This window comes from Haemaphysalis longicornis, unplaced genomic scaffold (assembly GCF_048455015.1).
Source record: "Haemaphysalis longicornis isolate Haplotype H1 unplaced genomic scaffold, Haemaphysalis longicornis Haplotype H1 scaffold_18, whole genome shotgun sequence".
In the NCBI taxonomy this organism is placed as follows: Eukaryota; Metazoa; Arthropoda; class Arachnida; order Ixodida; family Ixodidae; genus Haemaphysalis; species Haemaphysalis longicornis.
The window spans coordinates 4,128,199-4,141,700 of record NW_027526282.1 but is presented as its reverse complement, the minus strand read 5'-3'; the positions used below and the strand labels follow the sequence as shown (position 1 = coordinate 4,141,700).

At 46.9% G+C, this 13,502-nt stretch overlaps 1 protein-coding gene across 2 annotated transcripts in view; it reads right to left on the bottom strand.

The window, feature by feature from the left end:
- LOC144166574 (mediator of RNA polymerase II transcription subunit 30-like) overlaps positions 1 to 13,502 on the bottom strand; it is a 53,989-nt gene that overhangs the window by 4,813 nt on the left and 35,674 nt on the right. For both annotated transcript variants that reach the window (XM_077696071.1, XM_077696072.1), the window contains exons 3-5: positions 12,386 to 12,559; positions 7,970 to 8,086; positions 3,153 to 3,247 (exon numbers count right to left, since the gene is read on the bottom strand). In XM_077696071.1, coding sequence (XP_077552197.1) covers positions 3,153 to 3,247; positions 7,970 to 8,086; positions 12,386 to 12,559 — 386 coding nt within the window. The remainder of the gene's footprint in view (positions 1 to 3,152; positions 3,248 to 7,969; positions 8,087 to 12,385; positions 12,560 to 13,502) is intronic.

The following is a 13,502-nucleotide window of genomic DNA, read 5'->3' as shown; positions in this document are numbered from 1 at the left end:
GAAATGAAAGGGGATAGGTGAGAACAAATGGGCACAGATAAATTGGGAGAGGGAGAGAGAAAGAAAGAAAGGGAGAGAGAGAGAAAGGAGTAAACAGGAGAAAACTGCTTGCACAGCAGCTAGACAAGGTTTCGTAAGTTACTTCTGGAACAACTACTATAAGGTAAAAAAACTAGTGGGTCTGCCTGGGGGAACCCGTAACAACTTTTTTTCTGCATGTAGAAAGCTTACGAATGCCTGAACAGCAATCGCCTCTCAGAATTAAGATAGACCTGCTCTCCTCAATGTGTTTATTCAACCGATGCATAATTAGCGTCACTCACATTTTATTTGTATTGGAGGATGTGAACATGCTCTTACAGCTAACAACACAACTTCCGCCTTTAAGGTCTTCACTGTCCAAAATGCAATCACAATCTGTTTCACAACCCAAGCCAGTTGTACTGGCTTGGGTTATGGAAATTTTCGCAAGGCATTTATGGGGCACAGCATTTTTCTGTCCACACAATTAACCTTGATACGTAAGCACACAACTGGAAGTGAACGAGAAAGGGATACAAAAGTGGTTTTGTGGCAAGAAGACTGGCAGCTGGGGGGGTGGTGCACAAGCAATTCGGCCACACAATCTAGGCACATGTCACGGGCTTTGGCATCGACATGGTAAAAAGCGCACTAGACGGAGACAGAAGAAAAGACTGACATGGCTCGTCCCGTGTCACTGTCTTTTCTTCTGTCCCCGTCTAGTGCGCTTTTTACCATGTCGAAGTCGTACCAACTAGCCCAAATTTCTGCGTTGAGGGCTTTGGCAACAAGGGAATGCCCCAATGCAAGCAGCTGTTGCTTGAACACGTCAACACAACAGGCCCATCGGATTAAAATACGTAGCGCAATAGTCAAGCCTGGGCCAAGGTACAATTGCACAACAAAAGGCATGACAAGCGCTGCAGCGTTTGAGTTGTAGCAGTTTTAAATTTGGCGTCCTTGAATTTTGCACCAAGTGAGCATTGTGGGACCACTGTGTGAGATAGATACTGGCTCAGGCCCAGCCTGCATGCTTCCTGCCTTTTGCCCACTGCTCGCACTGTTGCTTGCATAGGCTGGTACAGCGTAGACTTTGTAATGGATGTCGTGGGAGCCTCAAACATCCGCACTATAAGCGGTACTGCACCACTATAAGTGGTACCGCACCACAAACAAAACATGCACGAATCCAACCACATCGCAACGTATACTGATCAGTCATTCTTTGTTTCTCATCACTCCAACACACGGCACTTAAAAAGAGAAGCGAAGTAAGTCCTTTTTCCCGCACCAGACGTTGCTGCACCATCTTACAGACTTGTGTCTCTGTTCTCAGGTAGCGCGTCTGCATTTCTTAGCATCCAGAACGGATGCCGCATGGAGGGGAAAATTCCTGCTGATGTGTGCGAGACAACCTGATAAAAATGCAAGTCGGGATTCTTTTGCACCCCACCCTGCATTCGCAATGCCGAAGGCAGCTGCTAATCAGCATAATGTACAGCTAGTGGAAACCTCCGGTGTCATGGCTCACTATCCTCAGATGTGTTACAAGAGTAAGGGCAGTTTATCACGCGAGTGCAACTGGCACATGTGACCTAAAGGGTGCCTATTTTTCCCTTTTGTGTGATGAAGTTAGAGGAGAGCAGGGAGAGCACTCTGCAACTGTCTGATGGCTGATTCAGTCTTTTTTTTTTTTTAATATATATTGTAATCCTAAAACAATGCCTCAGCTCGGCCGGTTGATCACCAGACCCGCCAAAAAACCCCACTATAAACGGTATTGTGCTTAGGGCAATCGTGTTTTAAGCAACATGCTTATGCACTGACTTCTATGGGAGTCGAACCAGTGGCCAGGAAGACCAGTCTTATATCCAGTACCATGCTACATATAGGCGGTTACGTTACAAACGGTCTACACCGTATTTCATTTTCATTGTAATCACTTGGTCAGCTTCGGCCCTTGCTGGCCAGTGCTGCAGGTGACTGCCAAGTTCAGGGCTTACCACCAAGCTGCTTCAGGCTGTATTGCACTGCACAATTACTGCCAAACTTAAAAGGCATGAACTGAGAGTGCAAGCACAACTGTAAGATGAGGAAGGGGAAAGTACAAAATAAAGAAATGCTGATTTCGCAGGTGATAAAACTTGGGCACAGTGATGAATAAGTTGCAAGTTTCCTGGGTGTTCCCACGTTTCATCACTCCCATCGTGCAAGTTTAAGTACTGTGGAGCGGGACCTTGACAGGTCGTAGCGTCGGCAGCGCCGTTGCTGGCAAGGTGTGTCGCTCACCTGTACGTGCTGCTGCATTAATTAATACCGCAGGTTTCGTGCACAACCAAAGAACCCCATCACTCCTCATTACAAACCAGGGTGACTCTGTCAACCATAATTAGTTTAGAGAGGCCATGACGAGAAAATACGATCTTGAAAGGACTAGCCTTTGGCAACTCACTCAGCTGCACCCCAGCTTTTTCCAAACCAAAAAAAAAAAAAAAAAAGAGAGAATGCAAGAAATATTGAGTAACTCAAATTTCTCGCTACCTGACATCTGCAGTGATGCAATAGCGGCATCAAACTGATGCAATAGAGTGGTTTTCAGTGTGCTAACCAGACGTTAGCATTACTGTGATACGATCAAATGAAACAAGATGCCTGACCAGTCATGTTTAGTGGTCTTGGCCTTGGTGGCAGCCACCACTTGTGAAAACAAGATGCTGCGATGTCACAGACACACCACAAGTCACCACTGCTTCATCTGTTTCTGTTAAAATCTAAAAAATTCGTTCAAAGTTTGCAGTGAAATTGCCGTCATTGTAATCAGGACAGGGCAGTCTTTTCGTATTTTGTCTACATAGCCCCTTTAACTAGGGCAAGCCTGCTCTTAGATGTGCAGCAAGGAGCATTCGGGCTCCTTGCCGTGTTACACGCTGGCCTTTAAATTAAGATTTGTTCTCAGTGCCTGCACCTGGATTGCGAATTTGACGAGAGGGCTGTAGTCGGTAGCTGCTCGCTCTCTCCAACTCTAAAAGATGTGCACCTCCACTCTACCTACACCGCTGCTGCCAGACCTGATTTTCAAGAGGGGGGTGTTATCAAGGGGCATGGAGGGAGTGAGGGAGGCCTGAACGCACCTTTTGCGCATGGCCAGCATGGTGTTGATCTCCCAGATGATGTTCCGCAGGGCATCCAGGACGTCCTTCAGCTGCCGGTTCTTCAGCACCACTTGCTGCATGCGACGATGCGGACAGAAGGGAAAGAAGGGGGGCCTTACTGTATTTTCATGTATATAACACACACCAAAAATGTGAAAATTTAAGTGGCAAAGTAGGGGTGTGCAGCTTCACGGCACAGCACGCATTACCATGAAGCTGCACTGCGCGTTGTGCTGTGAAGATGACCTTGTGTACAAACAACAGTGACGACTGCGGCTCTAGTGATACCCTAGCTCTAGCGAGAGCAGTGACACTGAGTGAATTGTGACTTTAGCCTTACAGTCAGTACTTGCTCAATATACGCTTTTTCTGTCTGCATAGTACGTGATGTGTTGTTTGAGCAGTAGCTTTGGTGCAGCCTTTCCATGTATTAAATGTGCGAGCAATACACGAGGATTTTTTTTTCCGACAGGCTGAAAGTAAGGGTGCAGATCATATGCAGGGGCGGGTTGTATGCACGAAAATACGGTACTTTAGGCATCTCAGGCAAAACTTTTAATCATGTTATTCAGAAGTGGCAGCACTAACACCTACCCTCTGTTGAACATGGAGTTATACAATATAAGTAACTGTGAGACTTCCTGTGGGCCCCATGTATTAAAGGGGCCCTGCAGCGCTCACCATCGACTACTCGGAATGTATTTTGGGGTAAAGTCTATTGCCCCAGCAATCTCCTCCCACACGAGTTATGAAAATCTGTTCACTACCACCAAAACTACGTGCAATGAGAAATCGCGTATAACTGTTCCCTCTCAACTCGACCGCAGACAATGCGATATGAAAGCTGCGCACTCTCTACCGGAGACGGGGGCAGCTCGCGGCGTACTCTTCGGCGGCTTTCAATATATCACAGGCCGAGGAGTTTTCTCCTTTTGTTCGCAACGTGGAGGTCTCTATTTCCGGTCTGGTGCCACAAAAAAGAAGGCACCCATGCCTGCTCACAAGCAAACGCTCGGGCTGGTAGGTCTTTTTTGAAGCAATAAATGTTCGTTGTCGAGTGGTCTGGTTGAAAGGGAAGTATTGAGTCCGTCACTCAACTCCGCGCTCACTCAAAACAAAATAAATGGCAAAACTGTGCGTACAGGTTCAGGCATAGAAGAAGGCATACACAGTGCCGACGACAGCGGATTGTCACGAAATAAGCTGCGAAGCTGACCAGCGACAGCCAATGGGCAGCCATGGCCTCAATGACGCCGTTTAGGCCATGCCAGGTAAGCATAATGAGGAAAATAGAAGAGAGCGCGGTTGGTTTTTCCACATCTTTCACAGTGATTTGCGCGCTCGCCGCTTCTCGTGAACGTGTAATATTTGGCTCAGGTACTCCTGGCAGTGTAATCTAAATGTCGCGCTGGTTTACTTGCACTGCTCAAAGAGTGTTGCAGGGTCCCTTTAAAGAGCACTGTGCAGGTGGCCCCTTGGACTGGTGGCACACCATGGGCAAATGGGGCAACTGGATTAGCCCACCATCTGTCGACAGAAGGTTGAAGTAGTACTCAGCTGTTTGTGGCTGCTCCCACTAACCACAGATGAAATTACATACAAGAATTTCTACGCACCACACAATTTATGTTTCCCAACTTGGAAAGCAAGTTCTGCTTACAGTAATACACTGCAATAACGAAACCGCCGGGTAAAGCCAAAAAATTCGCTTTTGCAAGAATTTCGCTGCTGCGAGAATGAAACAAACGACAGGAAAATCGCCCGTAAACCGGAAATCTATTTCTGAAAGCCGATTATATTAATTTGCGAGCCTCACCTGGCAGCAACTTCCCAGCTGAGCTCTCACACTACAAGAAGCGGATCATTGCTAGTCATTTTATGTGCCTAGGGATGACCAAATCGTGGCAAACGCATCCGCAGCATCCCACGGGTTTGCCTTCTTTGCACATTTTTCTCCTTGGCCCTCAGCACTGCATCTGTCCGTGCATGCGAGCAAAGTCCAGCTTCTCCGGTTGACAAAGTTTGCCAGACAGTGGCACCTTGTTGCTCCAATGCTGTTCATAACAAAGCGAGCCCAGCTTCATTGACGTCCGCGAAGGCCGCAGCTGTCACTGTTTTGTTTTGTGCACATGCGCAATGAAAAAAAGGGCAGTCTTGCTTTTTCGAAATGGTAGAGCAAGTTGCATGTGGCTCTGGAATTGTCAGTGCTACCCTCCCTTCCTCCAGTTAATACACTGACTTGGAAAATGGTGGCTGCCTTATCTTGTAGTGATAAAAACTTCCACTTTTGGGCTGGCAGAGGCACCTTATTGAGAGCAAGCGTGCTGATTACAACGAACACACACGTGCTGTGACTAGGTTTCAATAACACGTAACCGTAAAAAAAAAAAAAAAAAACAAGAAGAAGAATAAAGCCGTTCCTCTCAATGTGAAGGCTGTCGGAAGTGCAGAGCAGTGATTCACCATAACGGGCTGTAGCGCCATTATCCACTCACTGCTACCACCCAATGCATTTCAAATTTCCCACCTTCGCAGTGCTCGTGCGCCCACTGCCTGAAACTGCGCCAGCGGGAGCTGTGTTCTTTTTGAGCTTGCTTTTCCTCCCACACGTGCCGGCGTTGCACTGCCACTTTTTTTTCGCTTATTATCGTAAAAACCAACCCAACGAGCATTCATAACTAAATGAACGCGGGTGCTTCCGCTTAACTATGTATATTTTGCCCCAAATGTACCTGCAGTTTTCTTTGCGCTAAACAACAGGGAGATGTATGACAAGTGGCACCGGTTCACGAGTTTCGAACGCTTATGACTATATAAACCGCTTGGCTTTTGAAGTCTCTGGGTTACGCCGCGACGACAGCCGCTACAACAGAACGCCGTGTGGCTCCACTTGGGGCCAGCGAGTGAGCTACGATGACAAGGCGAGCCCCTAAAGTGCTTTGCACTTAATAAATCTATAGTGAAGGATACCAGATTGGTGGGAGGACTGCGGCTCGTAGAGCACATCTTCTCCTTGCCGGCACACAAGACTGTTCCAATTGACTAGTGCGGTTTGTCCAACTAGCAAGTGTACCACAGCTTATTACTGGCCACACATGCAGATCCGGCTAGACTGAAGATTAAGACAATCCGCAACTGAAATTAGGTCGATCGGCATTCCCCCAGAATGATCCCAGCTGTCAGCTGCAAGTTCACGATTAAAGGGGGACACTGGTCTTAAATCACCGTGTTTTAATTTTCAAGTAAACTTAATGAAACCTGTCAGTCTTGCTGCTTGCTGATTTCAAAAGTGCGATTATTTCTTCAGTTGGTCAATTAGTTCCCAAGATAAATAGAGCTAATAAGCCATTTTTGGAAGAACAATGGACAAAACAGTGTTTGTCATAACACTGTAACCTTTGTATTTTCCAATACTATCAACCATGGCAAGTGCAATAAGATAACTGTTTTTTTTATTCACCGCTTGGAACTAATTTTATAGCTCATTAAACTTCGGTGCTTAAAATGGGCAGTCAAAATGGTTCCTTGCCACTGGGGCCACCAAAGTCTATCGAGGTGTAAAATTAGTTCCAACTGATGCATCAAAAAACTGCTTCGAATACTGCATTCACCAGGGTTCGTAGTATTGAAAAATATAAAGATTACAGTTTTATGACCCACACTGTTTTGTCTATTGTTTATCTAATTATCTTGAATCATCTTGGGAACTAATCGACCAGCTGAAAAAATACAGTTGAACCCCTTTATAAGAGACACCGGGCAGCAGTTTCTGTCTCTTATACGAGATGTCTCTTATAAGCAGGGAACCATGTTTTCACTTACTAATCAGGCCCTAGTTCAATGTGGGCACCGTATGACTAAAATAAGCTCAAAAGAACGCTATAGCATGTTGCAAAAGATTCATTCTAATTTAAGTTTGGCCCCCAGAATTTATGAAACAGTTCTGAATCTTTGTTTGCTTCATGACTGTATTTACATTGTTTTTTACAACCAATTCTACAAGCCTTTTTTTCCCGCCACTGTTTGTGGAAGATGAATCATAGATGTCGAGTTCACAAGCCTGATGAATAGCCAGAGTGCACAGCTTCTTCCGCTGTGCGCTCAGGCTATTCATTACGCTTGCAGGACTCAACATCTGCGATGCTTCTTGATTGGGAGCTATGCGAGTGGGAGAGGCTGCATGTGCGGTCGTGCTCCAATGGATGGCAGTAAGCTTCAACCACTTCTGTAAGTTAAATTTCCATTGGCAGGACTTCTCATCATCATTTCATTGACTGAACCACTTTGTGATTGCTGAAGTTATAATAAATAGGGACTGCAGGCATCTGTCGTCCACCTGTGTTTCCACAATGGAAGCAACTGCAATTAGAGACTGGTGGCACTGCATCTGATGTTAAAATGTATGTTACAAGCGAGATTATTGATTAAAGTTCAAGGATGACTTGTCCCTTATAACCAACTGTCTTCTACATCCGATGTCTGTTATAAAAGAGGTCAATTTAATGTGAAAGACAGGGCAGCCAACCATGTGGGTGAATAGTGTCTCTTATACCCATTGTTCTCTTACATCCATGCCTCTTATAAGGAGGTTCAACTGTAGTGACATATTTGAAATCAGTGGGAAAAAAACAGCAAGACTGACAAGTTCCACAAAGTTTACTTGAAAATTAAAAGAAGTTGTTTTAAGACCAGTGGCCCCCCTTCAGTCAATCAGCAACTGAAATTAGGTCGAGCGGCATTCTGCCAGAATAGTCCCAGCCGTCACCTGCAAGTGCTTAAGCGCAAGCCCAACCAACCTCTGTGAGACGTGCCCGCTCTTCAAGCAGTGCGCGGGTCGCCTCGGAGGGCTTTTTGTCTTCTGCAGGCTTCGGGTCGTCCTTCATGGGCACCAGGCTCTGAAGCGTCACGTCCGGCTGCGGAGCACAGAACAAGGCAGTCGTCAGGACTACAATACTGAGAGGCTGAGGACAGCTAGGTAAGTGGGGGCACAAGTGTGCCTGGAGTGAATCTCAAATGAACCTGAGACCCTGCTTGTTCTGAAGAGATACTTTGCCGCCAGGCACCGATTCCTGGAAGAAACTCGGTAACCACCAAGGGGTGTAGCTCAAAAATGTTAATCGTAACCGGCATTCTTTCATCATAATGTATACTGAAGAGAAATCCAGTGTTATACTCAGGTACAAGTTAAGAACTCAAGCAACTGAAGCCCGCCACTGAAGCAACGGCCCTGGATGTCAACGCACATGTGCGTTTGAAGGGAAATTGCACTTTATGTGTGGCATCGTCTGCTTTCTTTCACCTAGTTTGTCATTGCTGCAGTAGTTTATAAACAGATTAGGTCTGAGAAAACCACAGAAATGACTTGGGCCATGTTTAAAATACTCGAAGTACTAACGTACTCTTTGTGCCGTGCAAGGGCAACAATTTCCATTGTGGTTCTTAAATAAGTTGTAACAGGGTATAGTGTCTACCGAGCTGTGCTTCAGTGAGTGCGCTGTCATGTATGACAGAGAAGCACTGTGGGTACAAGAAAGCACATTATTGTTGTTGAAAGACTATTTAAATTTGTTTTACCAATATAGCTGCACAGCTCTTAAAAAACAAACACATTCATCAAATGTTTGTTGAAAGCTTCATGCAAAACAAACAAGAAAAAAAAAATGTCACCCTAGTTGCTGCTTTGCCATAATGAGTGAAAAGAAGCCATGTTACACGACAAGCCAAGTAAGAGCAAAGCCCTGTCATTCGTTATGGTGGCTGTAACACAGCAGCACGTCACTTGTGCAACAGTTTCCCAGCTAATATATATTATGACAAAACTACACGGTAACAAGAACCTGAATCTCCAGAGTTTTAAAGCATTAGACAACACTTAGGTACAGGACAAATAATTTTAGGTCCAGCGAGTGCATCTGTCCCAGATCAACTGCATATTTATTCTAGATTACCCACTTCAACTCGCTTCACACTATGCCCCTGTGTTTTACTACACTCCTCATCCCACCAGACGGCCTCTCACTGCCTCTCACGAGGAATGAGATCATACCGTAAAAACCCGCGTATAGCCCGGGTTTTTTTTTTTAAATTTAGGGTGCGAGATTTTAGCCCCGTACTGTATGCGGATCCCAAAAAGTTTCGGCCCGAATTCAGTTTTGGTTTCGGCATTGGTTGGTGCTATCATCATCATTAGGTGTCTGCGCGCTTCTACGTTGGGTAGCGTTAGTGGCGTTAGTCCTAGAGACCTACCGGTACAGGCGTGCATCAGGCGAGCAACAGTGGCCATTGCAATCACTTGGCGCACATCACGACGGCCACGATTTTACTTCCGTGATTTTAAGCCATGTCGGGACCGTGCAGGCAGTACTCGGCTGCCTTTAAAAGGAAAGTTATTTCTGCTGCCGAAACCATCGGCAACTGTGCTGCGGAGCGGCAGTTCAGCGTGAATGAGTGGAGCATTCGCGGTTGGCGGAAGCAGAAGGAAGCCCTTTTTGCGTGCAGCGGCAAGAGAAAAAGTTTCTGGGGACCGAAAAATGGAACGTTTCCGGACGTGGAACGAGAATTGACGGACTTTGTTCGGGAGCAACGAGCTGCACAACTCGCTGTGAACATCGAGCTGCTGCAGGCAAAGGCAAGGGAGATCGCTCGAGACAAAGGCATCCAGCGGGCGGACTTCAAGGCAAGCAAGCATTGGGTGTCTCGCTTCATGCGCCGCGCTGGGTTTTCCCTACGTCGGCGTACGTCGGTCTCGCAGAAGCTGCCAGAAAGCTACGAAGAGCTGCTTGTCACCTTTCAGAAGCACGTGATTTCTTTGCGAAAGGCAGTCCCCTTTCAGCTGGGCCAGATCGGCAATGCTGACCAGACGCCCGTGTACTTGGATATGCCCTCGGCTCTAACGGTGCATCAAAAAGGCTCCAGGCAAGTTACCGTGCGATCAACTGGAAACGAGAAAATGCGGGTAACTGTAATGCTGTCCTGCACGGCAGACGGGCGCAAGCTGCCACCCTACATGGTGTTTAAACGAAAGACGCTGCCGAAGGGGGAGACGTTCCCAAAGAATGTTGTCGTCCGCTGCCAGGACAAGGGGTGGATGGACGAGTCGCTAGTGTTGGACTGGATCAAGTCCGTGTGGTGTCGACGGCCCGGAGCACTGCTGGGGCTCCCATCGATGCTTGTGCTCGACGCGTTTCGGTGTCATCTGGCGGACTCCGTGAAGCGACTGCTGCGCGACTCCCGCACCGAGCTCGTCGTCATCCCGGGCGGGATGACATCCCAGCTACAGCCACTTGATGTGTGCCTTAATAAACCGTTTAAGGACCACATCAGGCGCCTGTACATGGAGTGGATGAGGTCCGGAGAGCCAGAAGTGACCCCTGCCGGACGGCTGAAACGGGCCTCGCCAGCTCTGATCTGCTCGTGGATTGCCGAGGCGTGGGCCTGCATTCCCGAGGCGCTCGTTTGTCGTGCCTTCAAAAAGTGCTCCATCTCAAACGCGCTTGATGGCACGGAGGATGAGGTGCTGTGGGAGGACATTTCGGACAAGGGAGATTCGGAAGACAGTGCGTCAGACGAGGACGACGACACACTTGCGCACGCAAGTGTGTAAATAAATGCATTTTTCTGTTTTCCTCGAACTATATTCGCGTGAAAACGTTTTTTCTCGCGTTTGCTATCCCCGAATTACACCTCGGACTATACGCGGGTTTTTACGGTAATTGTAGACCTTATTCTGCTCGATGATGACACATCACAAGCGATTGTGGCAAGAAGTTACACGACCTTATCCATTAGCACGGGCAGGGCATGGTGACAATAATGCGGGCGTGCAATGAGATACTTTCGAAGCAGGCTTGGCTTGGCTTCGAGCAGAGATCACAGTGCATGGTAAAAAAAAAAGGCAAAGGTGAGGGAAGCGATGATCCGCTTTCAAGGAAGAACAAGTGGCTACAGGGCATCAGACAAGGCTCCCCCATCTGCCTAATGTGCCCAGTAAGGAAGCAAGAACTATGAACACAGAGGTCTTGGTGGAAACTATGTACTACATGCGAGACATAGCAGTAAAATCAACGTAGACAATGGTGTTCTCCCCAGCCTGCTGACTCGGCAATGAAGCCGACTGAGCTTAGGCTTTCACATCATGTGTGTACATATACGCTTTAAAAGTTCTGCATACCATGTCAATCCACTTCCAGGATGAAAAAATAAAGAGCGATTCCCAGTTTAAACTAAGTTCCATAAGCTTTTCACTGTGCTGTGCTCACACAACAGCCATTTATACAGTGTACACCACTTGTAACGTACACCCGAAGAGCCGCGAATATCTGCACTATAAACAAAACATGCGTGAATACAACCACGTTGCAACCTACCTCTCAAGTCATTCTTTGTTTATCATCACTCAAAGGAAGGCCTCTTAAAAACAGAGGCACAGTCTTTTATTTCTTTTTTTTTCACATGAGTGGCTACTGCAGGGTCTTACAAACCATGAGTACAGCTTCAACTTCCTTTGTGTTTGTGTTTCGAGGTGGCATTTCTTAGTGTCTATGAATGGGTGCCATGGAAGAACATGATAAGAATGGAAGCGGGATCTTTCTTTTTTTTCCCCCCACCCCACCTTGCATTTGCAATGCTAAAGGCAGTTGCTTATCAGCATAACACACCGAAAAACAATGCCCCAGCTTCGCTACGCGATCAGATGAACCGACGAGAAAACGCACTCTAAATGGTATTGTGCTTCGGCAAACTGCATTTTAAGCGGTACGGTTATGCACTGAGTTCTACGGGAAACAAACCGGTGGCCAGGAAAACCCAGATTACATCTGGTCGAGCACTGTAAGTGATTGCGTTATAAATGGTCTACACTGTATCTCTTATTACTGCGTGTGCACCTTTAAATTTGTAGCATAGTAGGTTTATTGCAGGTGAAAGCAGAGATATAACCTAACTACCCTGTGAAGCATTTTATTTGAATGCATGACACTAGTCCACTAACCATCTTAACAGAACAATAAAATACCCAGCACAGTTTCATTCCACCATCCCCGGGACTACTCTTGCCAAAAAAGCCCGAGACAAACAGACCACAGACAGCGTCCTCGTAGCAGCCTGAAAGAAAAGCCACGTGTGACTCGCTCGTAGTGAGTGGAGTGGAACAACAGACAATTGAAGGTGACCCTCCCCCTCCCCTTCTTTCCCCTCAGACAGGCAGGGCCCACCTCGATGGGGGTGTACTGGGTGGAGGCGATGCCCCCCGCCGCGCTGGCGTCGGAGCAGATGGCGTGCACCCGGTGCAGCTTGCGGAAAAGCAGGCCCACGTGCCGCAGCGTCTCCTGCAGCTTCAGCCGCCGCTCCTCCTGGCCCTGCAGGCTGGGGGCCACGCCCGTCGGGGGCTGCGGGGGACAAGAGTGGGGGAAGGGGTTGAGACAAGGCCCCGTTGGTTGGTCGACCCAACCGCTCAGGAGAAACATGATATGCGTGCCTAGGGTTACACACACAGCCGGCTCGGTTGATACAACTACTCGATACAATGGAAGATGAAGAGAATGGAACAACAAATGTCACGATGATGGCTTGGTGGGCTACTTAATGGGGCATCTCGAAGGGGTTCAAGCTTTATATTCATTCTCGTCTGAATAAAAATCAGTAGCAGTTCAGCACTTTGTCCTGTCTACTATTGTGTGTCGTCGTCAACGTGTGCTGTTAACCCTTCAAGACAGATGTCACATGTCTAGACTGGCTGCCAATGTCAAAGCACATTGTACAGGTTATTTGAGAGAGCCACATCTGATAAAAACACTAGCAACAAGGACAGTAACCGCAGTTTCCGTAAAGCAGGACCTATCCGACCATTTCCTGGTCAGCACTTCAATTCCGCTCTCTGAGTTTTATAGTAAGAGAAAGTCATCACTAAAAACCATAACAAAAACTATTTGAAAGCCAACGACACATCTGTGATTGACCACATGGAAAAGTGCCTTGCTGCATTTGGTAATAATGATGTGCAGATGCAGTCAAAAGAAACTGGAGCACGGTCTCGCAAATTTACAGGAATTTCTTCTGGAAACTTCCTGGCTGCATTGGTGTGCATTTAAAAAAAGTACTCCCTAACAGGAAGGCTTCCTGTAAGACAGTAATGGCTGTTATAAAGCCAGTAAGACAAATATTTGGGGATATTCACAAATTCTTGTTCCAATTACTTATGACGGCACCCTGCGTTATGGGAACAGTTTAGCTATGTACCTTTGCTGTATTGACAAATTCATTTCAAATAAACAAAAAAAGATTAATAAACAAACAACATGAATGACACGATATGTTCTGCCTGAAATGAAA